This window comes from Alternaria novae-zelandiae (assembly GCF_023758075.1).
Source record: "Alternaria novae-zelandiae strain BMP 2774 chromosome Unknown scaffold_46, whole genome shotgun sequence".
Classification (NCBI taxonomy): domain Eukaryota; kingdom Fungi; phylum Ascomycota; class Dothideomycetes; order Pleosporales; family Pleosporaceae; genus Alternaria; species Alternaria novae-zelandiae.
In genome coordinates this window covers 24137-49990 of record NW_026057006.1, presented here as the reverse complement: position 1 = coordinate 49990, position 25854 = coordinate 24137, and the positions used below count along the sequence as shown (strand labels likewise).

General features: G+C 53.0%; 11 protein-coding genes across 11 annotated transcripts; 6 read left to right on the top strand and 5 right to left on the bottom strand.

Annotated features, from left to right (window-relative positions):
- Positions 1-277: 277 nt before the first annotated feature.
- Positions 278-1780, top strand: J4E88_010959 (uncharacterized protein; the record flags this gene model as incomplete). The annotated part of the gene is made up of 5 exons (XM_049404549.1): positions 278-343; positions 464-546; positions 597-833; positions 921-1029; positions 1076-1780. The coding sequence occupies 5 exons, from the start codon at positions 278-280 to the stop codon at positions 1778-1780; spliced, it is 1200 nt and encodes a 399-aa protein (XP_049249692.1).
- A 1016-nt stretch (positions 1781-2796) lies between these two features.
- Positions 2797-5306, top strand: J4E88_010958 (uncharacterized protein; the record flags this gene model as incomplete). Its single annotated transcript, XM_049404548.1, has 4 exons — positions 2797-2833; positions 2888-3530; positions 3579-4992; positions 5283-5306. 4 exons carry the CDS (start codon positions 2797-2799, stop codon positions 5304-5306), a joined length of 2118 nt encoding a protein of 705 aa, XP_049249691.1.
- Positions 5307-5640: 334 nt separating this feature from the next.
- Positions 5641-6885, bottom strand: J4E88_010957 (uncharacterized protein; the record flags this gene model as incomplete). The annotated part of the gene is made up of 2 exons (XM_049404547.1): positions 5641-6497; positions 6543-6885. The coding sequence occupies 2 exons, from the start codon at positions 6883-6885 to the stop codon at positions 5641-5643; spliced, it is 1200 nt and encodes a 399-aa protein (XP_049249690.1).
- Positions 6886-7665: 780 nt separating this feature from the next.
- Positions 7666-9100, bottom strand: J4E88_010956 (uncharacterized protein; the record flags this gene model as incomplete). The annotated part of the gene is made up of 2 exons (XM_049404546.1): positions 7666-7997; positions 8755-9100. The coding sequence occupies 2 exons, from the start codon at positions 9098-9100 to the stop codon at positions 7666-7668; spliced, it is 678 nt and encodes a 225-aa protein (XP_049249689.1).
- Positions 9101-9743: 643 nt separating this feature from the next.
- On the top strand, positions 9744-10481 carry J4E88_010955 (uncharacterized protein; the record flags this gene model as incomplete). The annotated part of the gene is made up of 1 exon (XM_049404545.1): positions 9744-10481. The coding sequence occupies one exon, from the start codon at positions 9744-9746 to the stop codon at positions 10479-10481; it is 738 nt and encodes a 245-aa protein (XP_049249688.1).
- Positions 10482-12310: 1829 nt separating this feature from the next.
- J4E88_010954 (uncharacterized protein) lies at positions 12311-14504 on the top strand (the record flags this gene model as incomplete). Its single annotated transcript, XM_049404544.1, has 6 exons — positions 12311-12316; positions 12586-12983; positions 13044-13351; positions 13404-13515; positions 13565-14246; positions 14343-14504. 6 exons carry the CDS (start codon positions 12311-12313, stop codon positions 14502-14504), a joined length of 1668 nt encoding a protein of 555 aa, XP_049249687.1.
- A 1961-nt stretch (positions 14505-16465) lies between these two features.
- Positions 16466-17711, bottom strand: J4E88_010953 (uncharacterized protein; the record flags this gene model as incomplete). Its single annotated transcript, XM_049404543.1, has 3 exons — positions 16466-17220; positions 17273-17505; positions 17707-17711. 3 exons carry the CDS (start codon positions 17709-17711, stop codon positions 16466-16468), a joined length of 993 nt encoding a protein of 330 aa, XP_049249686.1.
- Positions 17712-19498: 1787 nt separating this feature from the next.
- J4E88_010952 (uncharacterized protein) lies at positions 19499-21144 on the bottom strand (the record flags this gene model as incomplete). The annotated part of the gene is made up of 2 exons (XM_049404542.1): positions 19499-21027; positions 21087-21144. The coding sequence occupies 2 exons, from the start codon at positions 21142-21144 to the stop codon at positions 19499-19501; spliced, it is 1587 nt and encodes a 528-aa protein (XP_049249685.1).
- A 968-nt stretch (positions 21145-22112) lies between these two features.
- J4E88_010951 (uncharacterized protein) lies at positions 22113-23060 on the top strand (the record flags this gene model as incomplete). Its single annotated transcript, XM_049404541.1, has 1 exon — positions 22113-23060. One exon carries the CDS (start codon positions 22113-22115, stop codon positions 23058-23060), a length of 948 nt encoding a protein of 315 aa, XP_049249684.1.
- A 158-nt stretch (positions 23061-23218) lies between these two features.
- J4E88_010950 (uncharacterized protein) lies at positions 23219-23794 on the bottom strand (the record flags this gene model as incomplete). Its single annotated transcript, XM_049404540.1, has 2 exons — positions 23219-23654; positions 23718-23794. The coding sequence occupies 2 exons, from the start codon at positions 23792-23794 to the stop codon at positions 23219-23221; spliced, it is 513 nt and encodes a 170-aa protein (XP_049249683.1).
- Positions 23795-24908: 1114 nt separating this feature from the next.
- Positions 24909-25591, top strand: J4E88_010949 (uncharacterized protein; the record flags this gene model as incomplete). Its single annotated transcript, XM_049404539.1, has 3 exons — positions 24909-25021; positions 25088-25252; positions 25351-25591. The coding sequence occupies 3 exons, from the start codon at positions 24909-24911 to the stop codon at positions 25589-25591; spliced, it is 519 nt and encodes a 172-aa protein (XP_049249682.1).
- Between the last annotated feature and the right edge of the window lie 263 nt (positions 25592-25854).

Below are 25854 nucleotides of genomic sequence, written 5' to 3'. Positions count from 1 at the left end.
AATAGCATGGCTGACTGCCCCGTGGCGAGAATGCTGTTCGTCATGACCTCGTTGTGTTTGGGCGGGTGTGTGGCTTAGCTCCGACGTCATTGCCCAATCTAAACATGCTCCGTCCGCAGCGTCTCCATAACAGCCCTCCGTCCCCACTGCGAAGGTCCCTAGTCCTCGACAACCCCCGCCTTTCACACATCCCTACACGCGCGTCTACACCTGTGGACGCTTCTTCTTACCTCTTCCACCCTTTTTAAATAATCCCCAACATACGTGCAACGCAATCATGGCTGAGAAAGAAGGATCGGCAGTGCCACCCCAGGCCAGAGGCTCATGGACGAGCTTCCTCAAGGTACGGAATTATCCCAGCATGTTCACGTGTCTAGACATATTCGCGCATAGCAAATAGGCTCGTACCTTCAGGATTTATGGTAATTCGACTCGAACATGGCATTTGACTAACACACGATAGTCCATCGCGTCCTTCAATGGCGACCTGTCCACAATGACGGCGCCTGCATTTATCCTCTCCACAAAGTCGCTCACCGAGTTCTCGTATGTCCCTTCGTATTCACCGCCTAGGAAAACAGACTAAACTCCGATAGCTCATACTGGACCGAACACCCCTCCGTCTTCGTCGCACCGGCCGCCGAGAAGGACCCTGCCAAGCGGGCCATGCTGGTGCTGAAGTGGTTCCTGAGCACACTGAAGCAGCAGTACGCCAGTCGGTCGGAGAAGCTGGGTAGCGAGAAGAAGCCGCTGAACCCCTTCCTGGGCGAGCTCTTCCTGGGCAAGTGGGAGGACCAGGCAGGCACAACACAGCTCGTCAGCGAGCAAGTCAGGTACGCGCGCACACGCGTTTGCGATGGCTCAGCCTGTCGTAAGCATGCCACGCGTATAGTACGGGAGAGCTAATGCAATGCGCGCAGTCATCATCCACCCGTCACGGCTTACTCCATCTGGAACGACCAACACGGCGTCCGGCTAGAGGGCTACAACGCGCAGAAAGCGTCCTTCAAGACCACGATTAATGTCAAGGTAATTTCCCTTAGCATCTTCCCAGTGCACCTCTAACATTTCACAGCAAATCGGACATGCCATGCTCCACCTCGACAACTACAACGAAAGCTACCTCATCACCCTCCCCGCCCTCCACATCGAAGGCCTCATCACAGGCTCCCCCTACGTCGAGCTCAACAGCAGCACCTACATCCAATCCTCCACCGGCTACACCGCGCGCATCGACTACAGCGGCAAGGGCTGGGTCTCCGGAAAGAAGAACTCGTTCACCGCCGTGCTGTACCCCGAGGGCAAGGAGAAGGAAGCCATCTACAAGGCCGACGGCCAGTGGACCGACTCTTTCCAGATCAAGGATGCCAAGACCAAGGCCGTCGTGGACACATTCGACCACAAGTCCACCAAGACAACGCCCCTCACCGTCGCCGCCATCGAGCAACAAGACGACTTCGAGACACGGCGCGCGTGGAAGAAGGTGTCGGATGCGATTAACAGTGGCAACATGGACCTGACAAGCGCGGAGAAGACCATCATCGAGACCCGCCAGCGCGAGATGCGACAACAGGAGAAGGACGCTGGGAAAGAGTGGGAGCGCAAGTTTTTCTCAAAAGCACCAAAGTACCCGTTGTTCGAGCAGCTGGCCAAGAAGATTGGCGAGGGCATCAATGATGGGCAGACGAATGGTGTTTGGAACTTTGACAAGCAGAAGGCGGATGCGGCGAAGAGCCCGTTTCACCCGGATGTTGTGCCGCCGATTTATGAGAGGAAGTGAGCGGGTGCGACTGAGTTTGTGTGTCGCACATAACACATTGAGCTCATTCAGTCACGGAGAATGGTTGCAATGATGCTATGCCGGACATTGGAGTTCTGCGGAAGCCAGTCTAGGTCGAGACGAAGTTGCGGTACAGAGGCACCACGGCCTCATGTGGTATCATGCTGGGTCAAGCAATGACAGCTGCAGCATAATGGCCTGATGAGTATCTTTTTTATTGCTACAAGTAGTTTAGTATGACCAAGAACGAAAAGATTTGTCCTATTTCGAATGTGTTGTTGATCGTTCAGTGAAATTTACATGGCTTCGCCATTGGTGATGATACAGTTACTTTTACACATGCGCTCGCGAAGCTGGGCTGTCGAATCCGCTACTTTGAAACGTCTTTCGAATCCGTCCTCTTGTCATTGCCATGTCGCTGCCAGCATTGTCGGAAGATTTCCATCTAGGTATCGTGTTAGTTGCAATGTCTTCACAACGCCGCCTTGCTTCTTTCGGCGGATCCTCGGCTCATCCAAGGTCCAGAGGCCAGAAGCAATGCTCGTCACCACAGAACCTACTTCTTGCTTACACGCCCGCCAGTCTTTCTTCTCGTAGTAGCAATCTGTCAATTTTGCGTTCTCATCCGCACAACCGGTGCTGTAGATGCGCTTGTCCCTGCGAAACCTTGGTTAGCTTCTTTCGCTTTTCAACTTTTGTTCCTCGCTTCCCCGGATCTCCGCATCTAACCAAACCGAAAAGTTGGAATTTCATACGCACCAGTCATCGGGTTCATCATCAATCAGCAACTGCGCTGCTGCTGCTCGGGATTTGTCTTCGTTTGACATATCTGAAGGAGCTTGGGACAGTAGAAGGTATACTTGGTGTGAAGTTATCGGGTTGCGAAACTTGCGCAAGGTCTTGTCACTGAGAGAGTTGATTTGAGCACGGCCGGCCAAACTCGGTCCGCACTACTACTAAACGTCACCAACAGTCAGCATACGATTTGCACATCACATATCAACATCCTCAACATCATGGCGAGCAAAAAGATGAATGTGCTGGTATACTCCGGTACGCCTTTTCGAACTTCCTCACATCCCCACCAAGATTACTAAGCCAGCCCAGGTAACGGAAGCACGACAGAGTCCGTCCGCCACTGTCTCTACACTCTGCGTCGACTTCTCTCCCCATCTTACGCTGTCATCCCCGTAACAGGCGACACCCTCATCAAAGAACCCTGGTTCAGCACATGCGCCCTACTCGTCTTCCCCGGCGGCGCCGATCTAGGCTACTGCCGCACGCTCAACGGCGAAGGCAACCGCCGGATCAGTCGGTATGTAAACGCCGGTGGTTCTTATCTCGGTTTCTGTGCCGGAGGATACTACGGTAGCAGTAGATGTGAATTCGAAGTCAACGACCCCAAAATGGCTGTTGAAGGAGAGAGGGAATTGGGTTTCTTCCCTGGGACGTGTAGGGGGCTGGCGTTTGAGGGGTTCAAGTATGCGAGTGAAGCTGGGGCGAGGGCGGCGGAGATTAAGATTGAGAAAGGTGCTTTTGAGGGGGTTGATGAGGGGGTAGGGGATGTGTTCAAGAGCTATTATAATGGTGGGGGTGTTTTCGTTGATGCGGGGAAGATGGAGAGTAGGGGGGTGCAGATTTTGGCGAGTTATACAGAGGATTTGCATGTTGAGAGTGGAGAGGGGAAGGCTGCGGTTGTGTATAGGAAGGTGGGTGAAGGGCATGCTGTTGTTACTGGGCCGCATCCTGAGTAAGTCTGCTTCGATCTATGTAACACATTGTGACTGACATACCGTAGATTCGCGCCCCAGAACCTAAGCAAAATCCCCAGCTTACCTTCGTATGCTACCGTCATCAGCGACATCGCAGCTACAGATGCTACCAGGCTTGACTTTATGCGCTTGATCCTCCGCAAACTTGGGCTGCAGGTCAACGAGCAGGAACAAGCGGTACCGTCCCTTTCCCGTTTGCATCTCACAGCTCATAACCTATCAGACGTCGCTGACCTCGTCGCTACGTGGAGCGAAATCATCACTGTAGTCGATGGGGATGAGTATATCAAGGGCGAGAACGATGTGTTTCGTATCGAGAAAGAGGGGAGCGCGTGGAGCGTCAAGGAGTTGAAAAGGGCCGTTAGCGCTGTGTCGGAGAAGCTGCCTACCCTCGCTTCTGTTACGAACAGTGCTAAGGAAGACGTTGAACAACAGGCTCAAGAGGAAGATCAAAAGAAGAAAAAGCCCAAAACCCCAGAAGAAGAGATACAAGACTGCATCGCCTACACATCCACCACCTCCCCCGACCAAATCGTCTCCTACGAAAAGATCATCAAAGTCATAGTCACCCACTCGAAAGCCCTCCCATCACCCGAAGAAACCCCCTTCCACCACGAATCCTTCTACTTAAACCTCCACCACTACCACACCAAACTCCGCAACCCGAACGCCTCCTTCGGCAAACACCTCATCTACGCCGACGTCGTGACCTCCACCAACACGCTCCTCGAGAAGAACCCGTCCCTATTACGCAGCCTGCCCAACGGCTTCACCATAACAGCGACCACGCAGATCGCGGGGCGCGGCCGCGGAAACAACGTTTGGATTGCGCCGCCGGGGGCTCTCATGTTTAGTACTGTGCTGCACCATTCCTTCACACTCAGCCAATCCGCCCCCGTTGTCTTCATCCAATACCTCGCCGCCCTCGCCATCGTCCAAGGCATCCAAAACTACGCCCCCGGCTACGAAAAAATCCCCGTCAAGCTAAAATGGCCAAACGACATCTACGCGCAACTCCCCGGCTCGTCCAACAACCCCGTTGTTAAAATCGGCGGGATACTGGTCAATAGTAGTTACTCGGGTTCTACCTACGATGTCGTCACGGGGATTGGACTCAACCTCAGTAACGCGTTACCGACAACGAGTTTAAATCAACTGGCCAAGGGGTGTACGCCGCCGTTGAAGGACTTCACGCCCGAGAAGTTGTTGGCGAGTATACTTGCGCATTTTGAGACGCTCTACTCCACATTCACGCAATCTGGTTTTACGCGCGAGATGGAGGAATTCTACTACGCCAACTGGCTTCACACGGATCAGTTGGTGAGCTTGGAGAGTGTGGAGGGTGGTGGTGGTGGGGTGGGTGGGTACAGTGGTGGGGGTGCGGTGAAGGCGAGGATTAAAGGAATTACGAGGGATTGGGGGTTGTTGCTGGCGGAGGAGGTGAGGGAGGTTGATGGACGCGGGACGGGGAGGGTGGTGCAGGTGCAGAGTGATGGGAATAGCTTTGATTTTTTCAGGGGGTTGGTTAGGAGAAAAGTGTAGGTTGGGGAGCGGTGGGTTGATGGGTATTGAGGGTATGTGATGAGCATGTGGTGATGCGCATGTACGACGAGTATGTGTGACGAGGGTGTGTTATGAACATATATTATGTGGTTGTGCTATGGATGATAGGTGTCAGGAACCTGTGTTCCAGACGGTTAGGTGACCTAACCTAGTGGGAGCATAAGTAGATCTGGAGAATTGTAGCTAAGTAGGCAATAATTTGTCTACCCTTACTTAACAATATACTATTACTTTGCTATCTCTTGCATCCTGCATTAATTAGTAGTTACTCGTCTAACAATAAGACGCTGCTGTTTTCTGAAGGATAGCATGTGAATGATAAATGCTACGAAAGATCTCAACTTTTCCTCCGATCGTCATACTGAACTCCTTGAGCTGAACCCAGCTCGATTCGAAATGTCTCGTCGGCCATCCGCTCGTGAATATGTCCTTCGAAATAATCAAAGACACAGAAGCACGCAATGAAGAAATCTTCCTCCCGCATCGTGAACCACTCGAGCATTCTCTTCGAGCAAACTTCGGCATCTAGCTAATTGACTTGCGTACCCAGTAGTCCGTCGACTGCCAGTCTTCAACACCACTTGATACTAGCGGGTAGATGACCAGCGTGGCCTTGCCTTCGTGAGTCCTAGTGAACTTCGCACACAACTTCCCATACCTCTGGCAATTGTTGCAAGTCCACTTGACGTTCGGTTTCACCCAGGACGCGGGCGCCCAATATTTATCCAGTCGCCGCTCTACGCACTTGTTCCCATTGTAGCTCTTTTCAACCATCTTCTGATACAATTCCCTATTGCGTGACGTCTTCAGGTAGTCCTCGTTGAACTTACGAATCGCCCACTTTACGAACGCAATTGGGAAATCATTGAGTGACTTGCTCCTGGAGTCTTTGGCGGCAGTGGGTACCCAGAAGCTCAGATCGATGTTTGGGATTTGGATGGTCTTCTTGATTCGCGATGTTGGTAATGGGATTGGAAACGCATCTCCGCTATAGTCCTCGTCATCCTCGTCGTCGCTATCGACAAGGTTGAGATCTGGCATGACGGACAGCTTCTGTGTTCTTTTCCACGGTGTATCTTGGTCGAGGCTCGTGTCTGTGTCGCTGTCGGTATCTGAAGCGGAGCTGGCGGTCTTTGTTGCATTGCTGGAAGCTTGCTCGGTCCCTTTTGCAATGTCGTTTGCTGCTTTATTCTCAACCCACTTCTCTGCCTTGACGATATCTTCCTCATCGTCCATCGGATCTGGGCTAACGTATCTTCTCTTCTTTCCATCTTGCATGAGGCAATCTCCCGTTCTCTTGTTGTCTGCGGTTGACGATCGAGTTCCTTTCGTTGTTGGAGTTTCGGTTGGCTTCTGCAGGGCCGTCTGTATGGGCCATCGTGCTTTCTGGATGTTAATTGTCGTCTTCACATTAGAGTGCGACTTACCGTCGCCTCTCCGCGCTACATGTCCGCTGGAACCTCCACTATCTTTGCGGCCACCAACATCGCCGCTGTCATCATGATCACCCTCATCATCGCGGCCGCCATGATTGCCCTCTACCGGCGGTACCGCGTCGCCGACTCTTCCAGCTGTCGCAAGCCCATCAAGCAGTCGTGTCGCGATGGCGTTGAGAGTTTCTCTAGGAGAACCAGTCTTGAGACCGTGGGTGATGACGTCGAGCAGTTCGTTGTCGCTGATGCTTGCGAGAAGAGCGTCTCGTGCGGCGGCAAAGACGGGATTGCCAGAGAGGGTTAAGAGCGCATCGTGGTACCCTTTAGCGGTTGACATAATGGGCGTGATCAGCGAGACTGGGTTTTTGGATAGAGTAGGGGAAGAGAGAAGGCGGTGGTAAATATATGAGAGGATGGTGTAGGAAAGAAGAAGAAAAGATAGATGGAAGGCGATATATAAAGACAGGATGTGGATTGCGTGAGGACGGCAGGTGAGAGACGCGCAGACGGGGATACCTTTACTTGATCGTTGATCCTGATCTGAAGCCTTGCACATGTTCACGTTGTTCACAGTAGCTGGAACGTAAGAGATACCGCCGCGGTGTTCACTCTTTTTCTTTCGGCGCTCGATGCATGAAGAAACGTGTTGATCATGAGTTTTGTTTATACAACCATCCACCGAAACGTGAGCCAGAAGGCTACAGCGTCTCTTGGAGCTTCGGAATGCAATTTGAAAGTGTATGTATACATCGAGGGTAGGTTTTCCTTCATCAATCCGAAACCTGCTCAAGAACGCACCCGATAGTCCAGAGAGGTCACCTCTGCATCATTCCGGGTTTTCTCATGCAATGAGTCAAAGTTCAAAGGTATCAAGTGGGTTCATAGGAGCAACGTATTGTGTTATCGGCGAGAGGACCTGATCATACGGGTGTAGAAACGAGGTATTGGGTCTGGAACGTTTGCTGACCACAACGCCGGGAGACGGTGGAAGTGCTCGCTTGCCTGCTACCGACGCGGCTGGTGTTGGTGGTGTTGGTGGTGTTGCTGGTCTGCCTGATGCTGTAATATCGTTGATCACCATGATCTCGCTCAGAGCTTGTTCATAGTCAGTTAAAATCTACAAAACTTGTTTTGGGCACTCACATTGCTGCTGAATGACGGTTTCTTGCCCCTGCTCCATCTTGGCGCCAGCTGTCGCGTGAGACACACTGGTATCGTCACCGTTGACTGAGCCCGGGTTCCTAGCGATGACATCCAAGATGAGCGAGATAATGTTCTCCAAGCTGCCGCGTGCGAACTCTCTTCCCACGGCCTTCTTGAGTAGATCCGAAAGGTCGTCGTCGGTGAGGCCTTGGAGAAGGTTTTGGCGGGCGGTGGCGAGCTGCTCGTTTCCGGAAAGCGTGAGCAAAGCCTTGAGGTAGGCGTCGATGGTCGCCATGGCGAGCAATGCTGAAGGGAGGGCGATGTAGGGTGGAAGGTGGAGGAAATCAAGAGCGGTGTTGTTGTTGACTCAAGGCGGCGCGGCGCAACGGCGCTAGCTGTGAAAACGCGTGGATTGGGAAAGTGCAAACGGACGAGGTGACGCGCACGCATTGGCAGAAGATGGACAATATTTAATCAGGCAGAAAGAATCAAAACACAGTTTAGAACCGATCCTCATCAACGAACCCATCATAAGCGCCGTATCCGTCCTTCCACTACTAGCTATCGCGGCCTAGGGATGAAGCCCCTTGAAATCAATCTCGCGGTCTGGTTGCCAGAAGCCCAGGTCAATGGCCGGAAAGCATCTTCATACACGCCAGCGAGGCCTTTTTGAGAACTGATAGCGGGTCTGAGCAGCATCTCTATTGCTAAACCTCTCCAAGTAGGCGGCCTGACCAGGACCATGAGGGTGAAGGTTGTGCATAAAACCTCTGGATGTTGATTCGGTTCTATTGCGCATCATGGAGTTGGTCATACCGGGACCGCGAGTTGTAAATTTGGGCATGAAACTTTTGGATGCTGATTCAGTTCCTTCTGCACGCGCTGGCCGTTCCTTTATAGTATCGGGGTGTTTTTGGGCTTCTCGGCCTCGATTAGCGCTTGAAACGATGGCCACTGATGCTATTGTTGAAGGTTCCGGCGTTGTAGCAAGCTCGCTGTCATCTTCTGTGAGATCCATCTTAGTATAGGTTACGTTAGCCTGGTGATAAGTACATCGTCTTACGTTTGGATCTCAGCATGGTAACTCCGTTGTCGTCGCCTGACTCTTGTTCCATCTTGATCACGACTTCGCCATCGTCATCGGTTTCTTCATGCTTCAGTTCGACTCCAATCTCTCCATCTAAATCATGCGCGAGCTTCGAGCGAGAATCCCTTGAAATGACACCCAGCATGATCAGCGCAATGTCCTCCAATCCTTCTCTTTCGAACTCGCATTTCACGCCTTGGATAACTACACGCGACAGCTGGTTATCGCTGAGTCTCTTGAGTATTTCCTTGCGCGTGTCGGTGTCTACATGGTCGTGGAACTGCGCGAGTACGGCTTTGAGATCGCCATCGTAGTATGACATGCTGGGTGGTGATGGAAGAAAGAGCCCTGTTGTGTTTTTCTTTGCTACGCAGCGCGACGCAAACGTGTTTTCTGCGATGTCTCGTGGGTAGACAAGAAACAAGTGATGGCCCAGCGAAGGCGTCAGAGGAGAATAATTGGCGTCACCAGCTTCAAGCCACCTCAGCTGCGACTATGTGGAACGGGAGAAGCTGTCAGTGTTGATCTTTGTCTTGCGAAATGTTTGTCCGAATGCTGTGTAACGCCATACAATTGCACCGCGACTAAGCGGACACGTGAGCACGTGACACCATCACCAGCGGCATGGCATTACGTGCTAGAAGATGCTGTCAAACTGCCGGGTTGAGATATTTGAGATCCGGTCTCAAAAGCAAAGCGACAACTGTCGCGAGCGTCACTTGAAGAGTACACTATGGCACAGTGGGCTGTGGCGACTGTTGCTCGTTTGTCCGTATTTGGGCAGGAACTTGGCCAAGCATTTGGCTGCTGACATTGCCCATGCCCCGCCCGCATCGAGCGCTTACATACGACTAACAAGATGTCGAAGAGTTTGCATCGACCGTCGAGACCTCTACTAGATCATAGTCGAGCCGATTCGAGATCACATCGCGCAATATTCAAAGTCGACACACGTGGATGACGTCATGCAGGACGCTAGGACCAGTGACAGCATAGCGGCCCGTCAGTGTTGGGAGTGCTTCAAACGACGCCTGGTGTGCGATCGCACCCTGCCGCTATGCAGGAAATGTACCAAGACGGGTAAGGAGTGCCCAGGATATAACGACCAGAAGCCGTTGCAATGGGTGGAACCGGGACACGTGACGATTCGTCCGAAGAAGAACAAGAAGGAATGCCGGCCACCAACATCCGCCAGAGCAGCAAACTGCGAGAGACTCGCACCCGTTATTCCAAATGGACCCCTCGCTGGTCCTGGGGTATCTAGCGACGTAAGTCTACCAGAGGTCCTCGGACAAGGAGGGTGCCCGTGGCCGGTCTCCGAAGAGCTACAGCTTACCCCGGAGGCGATCGAACTGTCCAAGAGTCAAGTTGCCAACCTATTGGTGCATCAAGATAAACCAGCATTGTGGCGCGACCTTGAAATCGAGGAGCAGGTAGACCCCATTGAGCTAAAGACTGCAAAGGCCGGAGCGGGCTGTGGGGTGGGCGAACGCATCATGTGCATTGGCAACAAAGACCAGATCAAGGAAGTGGTAGAAAGAGGCCAACACTGGGAAGCCGCCCTCCTTCTGCAGTCAAATCAGAGGCCTCTCGCGAAGATACAGAGACTGCTGCAGATCATGGAGATGAACAGGCTTCCATCGTACAATTTCTTGTCGGATGAGACACACGATGTGGTACAAGCTATCAATTACTGTATGTGAACGTAAACCCAGACAACATGCATACATGTACTAATGCCGCTAGTCAACGCTAGAATATATCCCGATATCCAAGAAACCGATTGCCTAGCACCCAACCCAGCAGTGGTTCATTTCCCAGTGTGGGCGTTGCATATACTAGCTCCGACAATGCACTACACTACTGTCTGCCTTAGCCTCAACTACTACTTGGCCTCGTCACCGCTGGGCAAAGACCGTGCTGTCATTGCGGAAAATCGACTCAAGATATACCACTATCGAGGCCTTGCTATACGCGCTCTTAACGAGAATGTCGCGAGGAAGGAAACGCGCAGTAGTGATCAGACTATCGCCAGCATTCTTATGTTTCTGGCAATGGAGGTACATTCTTACATCCTGACACGTGCGGCTCCACAAGGCTGACTATGGTCTCAGGTACATAGCTCTACAGATGTCGACTGGAGGTCGCATGCAGATGGAATGAAGCGACTGATAGATATGCGTGGTGGCTTTGGATCACTGCGACGCACAGTACCTCACATGACATCAGCGCTAGTGATCTTCGTACTGTTAGTATTCCACGATGATCGCGACAAATTTGGCTGACATCATGCAGCATCGTAACCTTTTCGAATAGTCTTGGTCCAGCATCGCATCAGATCAGTATCACTGAGCCACTCGAACAGCATATCGAGGAAGTAGAGAAGGTGTATAGCCTTATCCTCCCTTACACACTGTGTCCGTCGACACTCTTCATTGAGATAATCCGCATCAACCGCCTGCGTCAACAGCTCAGCCTCACACCCGTTGTGGACCCGCATCAGTACGCTCAAGATGCACGCAGCATTCTCTCTCGTATCGAATCCTTCGGCCCAAGAGAATGGGCGCAGTCCAAGGATCAGAAAGATGACTGGCAGCTAATCGCATCGATCTGGCAGTCTGCAATCGCACTCTACTGCATAATGTCCTTGCAAGCTGTTGACATCCTTCCCAGCGACACAGAGATGGATCTCATGCGAATGCGGCATCGTGATCGTCTACTCAAAGATTTGAAGGCTGCTACACCATTAAAACAGTTAAAGAAGATATCAACATTTCCACTATGTGTGCTTGGCGTGGAAGCGGGCTATCACGTTCAGCAAAGCACTCGAATCTGGATTGAACGGCACTTGGAAGAACATGCCCGCCTTCTTGGCAGTAACAGCCCTTTGAAGGCGCGAGAAGTACTCCGACGATACTGGAGGCGGAAGAAACCTGGTTGGAATGAGTGCTTTGATGAGCCGTAAGTGTTTTATTCCGGATGTTTCCAGAGAGACAGGCTAATGAGATCGATTTGCAGGTTTACAACTCTTGTACCAGCGGGTGTCTGCTGATCCACATGGCGAATCGATGCAGCCCTGGAATTTATGCATCGGCCGACTGAAGCATGGTGTCGTCGACTGCTTAGGCCAGCCCTGAATCTAGTTTGAATGAATCATCGACTATTGCATACTTCAGTGCTTCCCAGAACCGGAATTGCCACATTCGATGGGTCACCGAGATGCCGAAGTGCATGCGCACTTGTCTCGGTTCGGCAGTAAAGTAGCGAGCTGAGCTGACTATATTCAAGGGAAGGAAGCGCGACCTGGTGCTGGCCAATAACAATCCCACAATACCATCGCTGCCATTGCTCCTCCTCATTCGTTGCTGTTCGTCTTGGCCCTTCTGACTTCCTAACAGGGTTAGCGCTGACAGCAGGCGGTGTTTGAGGCTACCCCAAAACAGCGAGACTTTCAACAGCGAGCATTAACTAGGAAGAGAGCTTGGCCATATCGCAGTCCGTTTCGGTATAAGTGCGCAGCATATGCCTCATAATGTATGTGCGAATCAAATTAGCCACGACTGCGCTCTACTTCGGTTCTGGCTGGCTATTTTCGCCTAGCAGTTCTTACTAACGATAGTGCTCACGAATTCGATGTCATTGTGGCTCCGTTGATCACGTCCGGCAATGACGAGCGCTTGATTCTGATGCGGCCCCCACAACTAGCACTGCGCGAAAGACGCCTCGTCCTCTCCTGTTGCATATGCAAGGCTGACCAGGTGGGAAAGCAAGATTTAGTAAAAGTATATATAGTGTACCAGACTCTAGGGAAGCATCTCGATACCATCGACAGGCCGTCACAACCACTGTACCGAGATGTTTCCCAGGACGACCCTTTGCCTCGCGTTAATCGCATGCCTCAACATCGCTGCGACGGCGTCACAATCATCTTTTGAATCTACCGAATGCTCTGAGGATTCCGAGAAAATCGCGATCAACTGGACAGATGCATCCACGGTTCTAGGCAGACCCGACACCTATCTCGGAAAGCTGGCTGTACCCCTTGACTATACGCTGCCCCAATCGAAGAACAACACGCTCACCCTCAACATCTTGAAAGTCAAGGCGACCAAAGAGCCCAAGCTAGGCAGTGTGTTGACAAACTGGGGCGGCCCTGGTTTGCCCGCAACCGATTGGCTCCTGCAACAAGCCCGTTATGTTCTTGCGTAAGTTGCTTCTTGCTGTGTAGATGCTGCGCTCGGGTGCTAACAAATCGTCTCGTGCAGCATGACGGGCGGGCAATACGATATCATCGGTCCCGACCCCAGAGGTACTGGCACGACAATGCCCGTAGATTGCTACAACGACGAGATGGAACGGATGGTTGCGACCTTGCGAACGCCCACGAGGACCAACTCGTCTGAAGTTGCGTTGGGCGCTGTCTGGTCTTACACCAAGCAGTACGCGGCACGATGTTTCCAGAACGAGGCAGTGACTGGGTCGTTGATGAGCACGGCGTTCGTTGCCAGAGACTTCATGAAGGTTGTTGATGCTCTGACTGTGGAAGGCGAGGATGGTCTTCTCCGGTACTGGGGTGAGTGGACGATGAGGCCTGGTATTTGGAAGTGTCGGCTAATAGACTCCAGGGATATCATATGGCACGTATCTTGGCCAGGTCCTGGCTGCTATGTTTCCCGACAGGGTCGAGCGAATGATGCTTGATGGTGTTCTCAACCCACTCGAGTATCAGCAAGGATGGTACGTAACTTCATTCAAATGACTGCGAAATGGGCTAACCGAGCATCAGGGAGACCGGTCCAGCTGAATCCGCGCCAGCTGCCTTGGGACAGTTTACCAAACAGTGCATCGATGCTGGGCCCTCCTGTCCCCTCTTTCGCCCCAACATTTCTTCCGACTCGTTGTACGACCAAATCCTACACCTGGGCGAAGAAGCCAAACGCGAGCCAATCGTTATTGGCCCCAACGTCACCACCGATATCGTCACCTACGAGAAGATCGCTGAGGCTAGTGACACGGCTCTGCGCATGGGCCTCGCATCTGGGTCTTACTTGGCAGGCTATCTCAACAGCATCATGATCCGCGATACTCCAGAATACGACCACACTCAGTATGTGGTGAACCGCTCCTTCATCATAATGGATGCGGCGATCAATGCAGACAACACGCAGCTCATCCGCTGCTCCGATGCCATGTTTCGCGCCGACGAGCTCGCCGATATCAAAGAACGCGTCCAGCACATAACGGAATTGGGTGATTGGAGCAGCGATTACACTATCGGCGCGTATATCTTGTGCTCGCTATGGAAGGTTAAGGCGAAAGAACGGTACGAAGGCGACTTCCAAGCGAAGACGAAGAACCCCGTGTTGCTCATCGGTTCGCCATATGACGTCCGCACTCCAATCTCCGGGGCTTATGCGGCGAACAAGACGCTCGAAGGAAGTGTTGTGCTTCAGCACGATGGTCTCGGGGTAAGTTGGAGAGCAGTTTTCGGCTTCATGGACGGGCTTGGTCTTATGGACGGGTGTAATGTATTCGGGAGAGAACATCGCTAACGACATTGGTAGCACACGGTTATGTACAGCCCTGGGGCCTGCGCCATTACCGCAACGGCTGCGTATTTCGTGAACGGGACTATGCCGGAAGAAGGGACGGTGTGCGAGCAAGACTTTGGTATCTTCTCTGGCAAAAGTCTGAACGATACTCTCAATCTTCTTGGCGAGCCTTAGTCTTCCACAGCTTGGATTGTGAGACTTCGTGGGGGCATTGTCGAAACAATAGAGGAGGTGGAGGTTGATTCGTCGATGAAAATTGGATGGTGTGTTCGGAAGCTCATGGTGGGTGGTTGCTTCGGCATGAACGCTGGATGATCATTTCGTAGCTGCCTGTAGATCTTCCCAATGCGGCTCATTTCTACCGCGCTGCTCTCTCTCCCGCTCCTCGATATGCATTGTGAGACGCTTGATGTGCCGCATGTGACTACTCATTGGGAGATAGGGAAGCTCGAGATACCCCATGTTCCACGTGCATACTTCTCCCCAAATCTGAAGAGGACTCCGTTAAGTCTGACATATGCGCCGAGCGAGATCGAAGTCTGGCCTGCGCGAAACTTATCGTGCAATGGAAATATGCACAGCTTGGGGCCCATGGTGTCCAGGATGACTCTGACACATAGACGCATCCGGCCATTGCAATGGTCACAAGCCCTGTCCTTGTCTCCTTCGGCTGAAGTGTACTTTGATGCGCCTGTGCCGCTGTACAGCCAGTGGCAGACGCACATTCCCCTCTGCATGAAGCGTTCTGCATCCCTCACTATTGACCGATACATTGTCGATATCTTGGGGTGCGACATGTAGACTCGATTGAATATTGCGTGGATAACTCTACCGTCCCCAGGTGATAGGTCTTGAAGAGGTAGCCAGGCGCCACCTCCGAAGCTGTTTGGAGCCCATACGCCTATCCGGAGTCTGGGATCTGGATCGGTTGTGGAGGCCGCGGGAAAAGTAACGAAGTTCACGTCCGTCGTAGGATTTTGGTCCGCATACAGCACCACTTGTGGCGCTACTGTATTGCTTTCTTCCTCATCTTTAACAGGATCTTCTAGATCAATGACTGTCGGAAGTATCGCGGGGCGAAAGTCGTATGGATGTATGACGTTGTCCGCTTCCCACATGTCACTCTCGTAATCGTCCTCGTTCTTGTCATCGTTCTCGTCATCACGTAAGACGATGGTGTCCAACGATGAGCCACCAATCGGTTCAATTTTGAATGCCTTACTAGCAGATTCCTGTCGCTCGCTATTTGTATCCTGAATAGCGCGCTTTCGCTTGGCCACCGAAGGGGTTGCTGCTTTTACTTGTGTCGCGTCTATCCGAGGTGCGATGGGGACAAACCCCAGAGATTCTGTGGTGATACATATCAGCCGGCGCCTCGTATGTCCATAATTGCATGTTTACCAGTCTTTGGAACTGTCATTGGCTCGATATTCGGATTCTCTTTGAGAATGTTGAGCATCGCGCAGACCAATCGCTCTCGCACCCTTCGGTTGGTACATCCGGTTATCCCTTCGACGGCAACAATTTCCAGCTCTTCCCAGTTCAAGCCATCAATGAGCCTCATGCGCGCATCGGCGAACGCTTCATCACCGGACAGTTTAAGTAGCGCCTTCAGATACGAGCTCGTCATCGTGTAGATGCGCACACGTTAGTGTTGCTGTGGTGCGAGGTGAGTAGCCGGCACCGGATGTTTGTTGATGGAGACCGGCGGCAATCCCCGGCCGAGCTAGCGACTAGCGCATCGTCTGGAGCTCGGACCGACGAACACCAAAGGTTTGCGACTCCGCATCCACATGCCCAGCATCCTTCACACATACTTTTGTATTCTCCTGTCTCTGTACGACAACCTCAAGGGTAAGCTTGCGCATCACTATAGAGACTGGATTATCTTTTGTAACGCCATGACTGCGACCATTCGCCGCAAAAGGCAGCCGATCATCATTAGCTACATGTTTTGCGTCCTAGCTCTCCTCCGTCTGCTTCCACACCTATCACATTCTCGTCATTGGACACCAGGCTTCAGCGGACAATGGAAGGGGGGAGGGAGGGGGTTTAGAAGTTTCCATCGCGTTACAATCTTCACCATCTTCGATTTGAGACTAATGTAGATTCCAGCGCACTTGTTCCGTTGCCCATTATCCTCCGTTGACCCATGCATCAATGGAACCCAACGCCTTGCCTTGACGGTAAGTGTCTGGCAGAGACATTACGGAAAGCTTCGAGCCTACTGGCCATTCCCACGAAGCGCGCACGCAGAGTCGCTTTGTGCGGATGCAAGTATCGCAAGCCCTTCCATCGTTCCTATCGGGCCTCTGGGAATTGGATAGATCGCCTTCCTTCTGCCACACCGCTACGTTGATGCATACGCCTCTGAGACTGTAGCCTTCAGCGACACTCGTCGCCACCGCCGAATATGCTGCTCGCTTCGCCTCCTTGTAGGCAAAGTGGGCAAAGAATTTGGCATGGATATCGGTGCCGATGTTATCATCAAGGTAATTGAGAGGTTGCCAACGCTCACGACCGTTGAGGCTCGGGACCATTGCGCCTATCTTCAGGACGGGTATATCCAGGGTTGTGGAGCGTATGTCGATGACATTAATGTCGGCGTTGGCGACCGCAGGAGCGTCATCCCGTAGAGCGTTATCAAGTCTTGCAGTCGTACCCTCCCAGTCTTCATCGTCGTCTTCGTCTCCATTGGAGAGGCTGCTGACACCATTACCTGTCGCGTTGAGCGCAGGCGCTTTATGAACACGGTCGTTGGAGGGGTCTGCGTTTTCCGTGGCTTTCCGTTTGGTTTGGCGCCTCGGTAGTGCTATGCCGAAGGTTGGGGGAACATGCGCGGCGAGTGTGGGTGTGGGCGCGACTTGCATGTTGCTAGGCTGCCGGGAGTCTGTGACACAGCAATTCAGTGTCTACTTCCCACTCAATGCTTCATCTCTTACCGTTGCTTTCGACATATAGCTCAGACGTCGCCCGCTCTTGTGGTTGTTGAAGCGAATCGAGCATGGAGAGACACAACTGCACGGATGCTTCGTCGGTAGTGAAGTGCTCCATACCTTCCCGAACCAAGGCACTGCGCTGCTCGCGACTGAGGCCTTGAAGAAGTAGCAAGCGCGCATCGTCGAAGCCATTCTTGGTGAGGTGGCGCAATGGCTCGAGGTAAGATTCCGCCATCCTGAATTCAATTGCAAAGTGGTAAGGGTAAGTGAGAAAGTGAGGAAGCTGTCGACCTTTTAACATCTAGGCAGATCCGATACGCTAGCGCCGAGAACGGAGGTACGTCAGAGCAAACGGCAGCACCGCCAGGTGCATACAAGGCTTTACATATTGTCTAAGTGTTAAGATACGATGATTCCTGTGCTGCAAACTTCGACACGACATCTGGCCATGCGAGACCAATTCTGACATCCCCGCCGCCATCACCACCCCAAATTCGGCTGCGCGACAAAGTCATACACAAACACCTGCTCGAGCAACGGGTCCGTCTCATTCTTCCGCGATGTCAGCTTCAACACTTCTACAAGCACGGAGACGTCACATACCTTCAGTTTATCGTGCGTCGGATCTTTATCGAACACCTGTCTCGAGGCTTCATCCTACTCATTGTCAGCACTCGTGATGCGGTCGCGTCACCATCCATTCCATACCTTGAAGACTACCACAAACCCCAAGTCCCAGACACTCTCCCTCTTCACATTCGTCAGGTTCAATGGCGTATTCAGCGGCCTCCCACCCTTTGGGCCCTCGACCAGTAACTCAGGGTGTTCAGCGTAAAGTGCGAGAAAGGCAGATGCGCGGTCGCCCTTCTGCTCCGCAGTCACGTTTGGGTGGAATCGGAATGTCGCTATGCGCGTTACCGGAGATGAGTCGGTGGAGTTGGGCGTTGAAGTAGACATTGTGAAGGAAGAAGCAAGGCTAAAGAGGGCGACGAAGGCCGTAAGGAGGCGGAAGTGGAGTTGCATTGTGCTGAGATAAAAGCGGCGGGGTATGCGCTTTAAGCAATGTAAGACGGAACAATGCTGTGCGACTTCAATCAGGGCGTAACACCATAGATGAGGAAAGCCGTTGTGCATGCAGTCGGTCGCGATGCTGACCGCGTATTGGTGCGCTAAACTCTAATCTGACCTGCATGCGGAGGTGGGGATGGGCGGGCGGAGAGCCGAAGTCACCACATCACATTTGCATCGACGCACGTTGACTGTCTGCATGAAATCCTAACTTCTATTATACTATCACTTTTTGTATACGTGCAACAATGCTAATAGGACGTCTTTGTAACCAACGCAGTAACAGAAGGAATGATAAGGAAAAGAAGGAGACAAGGGTGCACAGCTGGCCAGCAATCGCAAACAACAGAACAACCAAACATGAACCAAGATACAGAAAAGAGATGAAAGAACTGTATGGCAAGCCTTTTTAACTTGCGCTCAGTGCGCCAGCGATGAGAGTCCTGTGAACTTCCAGTCGACTCAACATCGCTCAATGATAAGGATCGGTGGGGGGTAGCAAATGAGCCAAGCCACTTTTGTGGACTCGGTCTCATCGCAGCTGGGTAATGGAAGCACTTTTGTGTTCCAAATATCTCCAGCTAGTACCCACCAAGTGTCTTGGTGGTGGATGGCCGATGAGTCGTCAAGACCTTTGGCCTTGCGCTCATCCCGACCGGCGGTTCAAGCCTCTTTGGGCCTGTCACTCATCTCGATCGTCAGCTGTCAAGTCTCTCTGGACGGATTCAGCTGAGCTAATGCAGTAGGGATGACCCCGATGGGCGCGTCTCTCTGGACGCGGCGAAGGGGTAGTGGATGAGGTGAGCTCTTGAGCTTGCACCTGGTCGACGGGGTGGTGAAGTCTCTCTGGACTTTTGACCACCTTGACTGACGGCCGTCGATGTTATCTCACATGATCGGCCGGAACGGATGTCGGGATAGCTTGGATGGACGCGCGCCTTGGGCACGGTCATCGACGAAAGAAGCTCTTTTGGCTTTTGTTAGGAGGGCAGGTTGACCTGACTTAGCGGAGATGGGGCGAGCGTTGGAAGCCTCTTGGACTTCGATGCATGTGAGTTGTTGGTTGTTCAGCTGGTGCAGGCATGTTGGCCACGTTGGTCTGGTATTTTGACGGGATGTCCGCCCGGTGGCTGGTGAAGATAGCCTGGCCGTTTGCGCTCTTTAGATTGGGCGACGACGGAGCACCGAGGCACGACGCTGGGCGCTACTGCGCTTTTGATCCCTTGCATCCTCATTGTGGCGAGCCTCGCGCTGTTTTGCGACCACTTCTTTGGTCACGAACTTCTTGTTGCGACCCTGGCGTTCAACTTGCTCAACTTCGTCTGCAAGGCTGGCGGAGCGACGGCGCTTGACACCAAGAGAAGAGGCAGAAGATGGCGTAGGAGACGCAGCTGGAGGGGCAGAGGGGGCGGAAGCTGACGGGGCTGACGAGCCGGTAGCGGTCATCTTGGCTTGTGATAGCCGAGCAGAGCGACGCGGGTTGATCTCGACACGTCCGGAAGTCTGTGAGGTCACTGAGCCGGGAGAGCTCAGGAATGACTGACTGCCGAAGCGGCTGCGGGAAAAAGGGTTCGGGAAACCTTGGGTCTGGCTGAAAGGGCTCTGCGATCGGCCCAGTGTCTGCTGCGACTCACCAAGGTATGTGGTGTCAGGCGTTTCCTGGAACTCAGTCTTGACACCTGAACCCGAAGACCGGAAGCCCGAAGAATTGGACGAGCCGATGGAGCTCTGGAAGCCGGAGGTGTCGTTCTCGACCTTGATAGCGGGTGCAGGGGATGGTTCTTGCTTGACAGCAGGCCGGGTCTTCTTGATGGCGCTGAGGTTATCAGAAGTGAAGGAGACGGCGTCGGCGTCCATCTCTTCGAAACTGTTAAGGGTGCGCTTGGGGCTCCTGGTCGTTGCCTTTTCGGACTTGATGGCGGGAGCAGGTGGGGACTTGGAATCGACGGTGCGGTGAATCTGGTTATGGCGCTGGACGTCGCTGCCAACACTATCTTCTACCTTGACGAGGTTGTCCTTTGTGATAGCGAGGGGTGCGCGCTCGCTGCTTTCTTCTTCGCCAACATCGAGATAGTCGTCGGCGCGCCCTCGAGTCAATAAAGTCGGCTTCACGGTGTTGGCCGATTCGGTCTCAGTCTCAATGGGTCGATCGATCTCGACCTTGACGGGAGGCTCATTCGCGAACTTAACGGAGTCCTGAATCTCGGCCTTTACAGACTGCTCCTTCTTGACCTTGGTCGGCGTCTTCACAGCTGCGAGCGACTTCTCTTTCAGAGGCCAGCCCTGCAGCAGCGAGTTCACGCTGACGGGCATCGGCGGTTGCAACATGGATGGCGAGACTGGATCGTTCCAAGGGATGTCCATGAAAGACTCGTTGATGTTGCGAGGCTTGCCGAACCGCGAGAAGGTGTCGGGACGCGATCGATGAAGCGTCCTCGCGGGTGTTTCCGAAGTCGCACCCTGGTCCGTGAGCTGAGCCCGCCTATCGCGAAGACGAGCACTGTTGTCCAGGTCCGCTTGGAGGTTGGGACGTTTGGGGTCGAAAGGGATGGGATACGCTTCGAGCTTGTCGTTGAGGTATCGGGTAAGCTCTTGGGAACAGCCGGGTGAGAGCTTGACGCCATGCTTCTCGAGGATGTCCTTGATGTCATGCGAGAGATGATGAGGACTCTGCTTGAGCAGGAAGGCCCCTGTGCGACAAGTCAGTATACGGAAGGGCGCACAGAGACGCGGACGCGGAGGTGCTTACCAGTGACGGGACGCATCTTGAGCGCGGCCTGCTGGTTGTTGGAAGGGCTGGAAGACATCGGCGGAGTGGACGTGAAAGAGTGTGAAGTAGGCGGGTATTGACGACGAGTAGTGGAAGTGTGCTGTGGAATGCGAGCGGCTGTGATAATGCGCAGAATGCAGGTAGCGGGTGGTATATAAAGACTGATGGTCTGAGCTGTCGCGTTGTTTTGTCAAGGGCGGGGTATCGCGGTCTTATATCGAATTGGTATTGTGATTGCCTAAACGCAAGTATTCACTGTGTGGTTATGGGTCGCAAGTACAATGTAAAGCGCGATGTCGGCGCAAGCGACGCCGGAAGCAATGAATGTGTGGTAACGTTTTTCTTAATCGCGCATCCAAGCACTTCATTGCGAAGGTACCCCTCTTTGTAGCGCTGGGTGGGTCGACGAGGTGAGTAGATGCGCAGTCACGTGCTTTCACATTCACTTCGATGACACCGCGTTTGGTGCTTGAACTCGCAACCGACGTAGCAAACGTGCCCCGATATCTTCGTATCTAATAAGTGCACCACCTATGGATCGCTTAGCGTAGGACTTAGTGCTACGCGCACAGCTTTAGTATACTGACCTACCAAAGCCTCGTATATTCAAAGTCTGTACCAGCTTTTCAGTCACATATCCATGGTTCTGCGATCGGAACGAAAAAAATGTGAAGATGTTTTGGCGATGCGCATTCTGACCGTTCGGTCGCCAGCTCTCCTCCTTCATCTCCTCGCGGATTCCCCGTTGTCGTAAGGCAGTGACGTTGGCGCAGGCGTTCGCACTTCCCTATTCCGATTAAATCGCGCGTTGAAGTTCTCACATTCACCACATACGGCAGCCACCACCGCGTCCCCCACGATACGAAGTACAATCACCCACTTCTTCAGCATACGCCCCCGGAGTCCCTTCGCGCGTCGCAGCATTCGTTGCAACTGTAGTCGGCAACCTTATACTTACACTACACTACGTACTTAAAACACCTACCGTATTCAGCAACAGCCACGATGGTTGACAAGATCGGACGCCCACGCAAGGCTGTAGGCAGCAACGACCCTTCCGAAAAGGGCAGTAGCACGAGAGGCCGCCCACAACACCAGGCCTCATCACATTCAGAAGCATACTTCAGCGCCCACGACGGGTTCGAAAATGCGCCTATGCGATCAGCAGCACTAAGCACTTCACAGCTGCGCGACTTTGAGGAGGCGCAAGCGGAGCCAGAGCCACGACCTCGTCCGGCCACTATCCGCACCAGCCCTGCCACCGAGTCGCAAATCGGTGCCGACGAAGAAGAAACCCCTTCTCAGCCTGCATCCACCTCCTCGTCCTCTTCATCAAGCTGGGAAGACCTTCCTTCCTCTGCCACGGCATCCCTTCCAGCAGCCACACCCTTCCCCGGTACTTGGCCCGCCGCACTGCACGATACCAGCGCCGCGCTATCTGAGGTCTCCACTGCGACCCTTTCCTTCGCCAGCGCCATCGCATCCTCGGGCTTAGGCCGCGCATCATGGAGTATCGGCGCAGCAACTCTTTCCTCGACCAACCGCGCGGCCCTCTCTTTCACCACCTGGGGCATGGAGAAAACAGGAGTCATGCCGAATGAGCTTCCCAGACCAATGAGAAAGTGGATTCAAGGGAAGGAAGACAGGGATCGAAGGAGAAGACAGGCTGAGCAGAGAAGGAGAGAGAGAAGGAGAAGGGAACGAGATGGAATGGTGTTCACTGGAGGAGTGGATGAGGATGGGGGGTATGTGTTGGCTACGCATGAGATGGATGGCACGATGAGCTTTGAGGGTAGGGGGCCTGTGGATATGCGGGAAGGAACAGGTGAACAGGGAGGGGAGGAAGAGGATTTTGCGGCGCAGGGACCGGAAGAGATCGAGGAGCGGGAGGATGAACATGAAGACGATGGGCTCACGCGAGTGTTTGAGTTCGACGACGATGAAGACTTATAAGAGATGAGTGTCGATAGAAGGAGAAGCATGCGATGTAAATGTAACCATGACGATATATAATGAAGCCTGCTGACACTGCATCATGCACTTAGAACGAGATGACTTGTACAAGAGCCCATGCCACCCATCCTATTCCCCATCCCCACTACACCACACATCTACAGATTGACAAACTTCGCCGAGTTGCACTGCGTGTCACTAGCAATCGGCTTCCCATTCAACGCAATCTTGAGATGTCCCTCCCAAGTGCCCCCATGGTCCATCTTAAAGCAAGCAGCATCATACCCATTCTCCTGCATCCACTTCAACTCCCTCTCCACCGCGTTCCTAATCGTCTTCGACTCAGACGTCGTGTCGCACTTGGGGCCCGAGGTGGTCGCGTAGTACTGCCATACGGCGCCGTCGACGTTTCCGGAGATCACAGAGCAGCTGTTGACGTCGGATTGGCCTTTGATGTAGACGGCGAGGTAGTTGGCGATGGAGACGATGGCGAGGGTGGCGGTTGCGCCCTGGCTGACGAAACCGGCGGCGACTTCGATGTCGGTGCGGGGGGAGAGGGAAGAGGCGATGTCTCTGGTGTCAAGAAGGGCGTAGCTAGAGGGTTTGTGTTAGTGGACTGTAATAACTGATGTAGAACAAGGGGGAACGATGACTTACTCTTTCTCGGGGGCATCGATGGCGAGAGACTCGGCAGCGCCGAGGAGGCAGAAGATGTGGGCGAGCTGGAAACGCATAGTGAAGAAGTGAGGTGTAGCAAAAGAGGTATTTTGGTTGTGTATTGTGACTTGAGAGGAATCGTTGTGGTGGGATGATAACCTCTATTTCGACGCGTCGATTACTTATATACATCTCGAAATGAACACAACCTACATGAGGCCTGCGCTCTACCTCCCCTCGTCGTCAACTACCAAGCTCTTGACAACCGTTTCTGCCTCGTCGGCCTGAGCCTGATTGGGCCCCCAAACAGACTGCCCGCCTTGATCACAAAATGAGAGAGCAAGTTTGATAGACGGCGACGTGAATCCATGCCGCAACGCTGTACCAAAGGACCGACATAGATGATCGCGGGGTGCCTGATGTACGGTACATGGACACCATCGAGTATTGCAGTCGAAATAAGCCCGCCTCATGAAAGCTTATGCCGATCTTGATCTGTCTTGGTTTCAAGATCCGGAGATGTCGGTCGGCGCAAACGTAGGGTTGTTTTACGGACCGATCCGGTACGCCTTAGGTACACAGCCGAGTGCGGCTATGCGCGACGACTAAACATGGAACGCCTGAGCGAGACTGACGTGGATAGTCTACTCAAAGCGGCTATTTTTGAGCGCGGGAACTTTGCGGGGGCTGTGATTACTGAAACACCGCAGAAAGATGGGGTTCAACGTCTCTAATCGGACCGCTGCACAGGCTAACGAGGGAACGCCTAAGAGACGGCGAAGTGCAACACCATGATTGATATTGTATAGACGCTGATCCAAGAGGGGCGCCTTACACATACAGGGCTGTACGGCGGTTTCCACGGGATGCGATGAAGACAGCATCGGTCTACCTGCTTGCCAATCAAGCATCTTGCCTCTATCCAGTACAGTTCGGTCGTATCGCGAGGCTTTTCTCTCCAGACCCGTTGACATCAGGCGTGCAAGCACTTGATCATCATGGCTCAAGGCGTGCAGCAAGTCAATCTGTGCTCGACTCTTGACAACTTATCAGTCGGAACGGTTCATCGTGAGAGTGTATATATATCGGGCAAGACACACAGTTCTACCGCATCATCCTCACCACTCAACCATAACTACTTTACCGTGCTTTCATCTCTTACAATACAACATCCCCAATCCACTACCCATCATGCGTTTCTCAACCATCGCCGCAACCGCCCTCTGTCTCGGCTACAACGCCATGGCCCTCTCCCTCCCTGAGCGGGAGGCTCTGCCATCATTGAGCGAGGAGACACAGTCTAGGTACGTACGACGCAAAAGTCTCTTTCCACACCATTCCTCCAATTGCCTGCTAACACTCCACTCCAGCGACGACCTTGCCAAACGCCTCACCATCGAAGAGCAAATCGCCATTCTGGGCGCAGGCTCCATGGTCGCGCTCAACGTGAACGCGATTGCGACTTACGTTTCGAACCTCATGAAGGCGCAAAGCGAGGCCAACACTTGTGGTGTCATCTCTGGCGCTGTTGACGGGTACGTTCCCTCTCCCCCCTTACCACCTCAACATCCAACATCCTCCCTCTTCCTCCCCAAGTACATAATAACCAGCAACTAACGCATCACTTCCCCAGCGTAAACTACCAATACCACGCGGCAACAACCGGAAAAAACTGCGACACAACCGCCGAAGTCAAAACCATGAAAGACGCCGTGACGCGCGGCCTAGAATTTATGACGAACAACAACATCAACCAGGCGTGTTTTAACATGCAGCATGGCGGGACGTGGAGGGGATTGCTGCAGTTGGCGAGTGGTGATCGGCAGATTGTTAATGGGAAATGTGATAGTGTTACTTATACGTTGACTGTGTAGGGATAGGAATAGGGGCGGAGGGGGCGGAGGGGGGAGACAGGGGAAGGGGGAAGGGTAGTGTAGATTGAAGATGGAATTTGACGTCATTTGCTACTTTTCAGTGCGTTGTTTGTTGATCGTGAGACCTACTTCCCCACCGTTGACCTTCTGATGTTCTCGTCCTTTTGATGTGATGCTGAGGATGATGATATATCCACTGTTCGAGTAGGCTCGCTAAACATCGCAACAATCGTTCCTGCCATGAACAACAGTGTGCGCAGCCA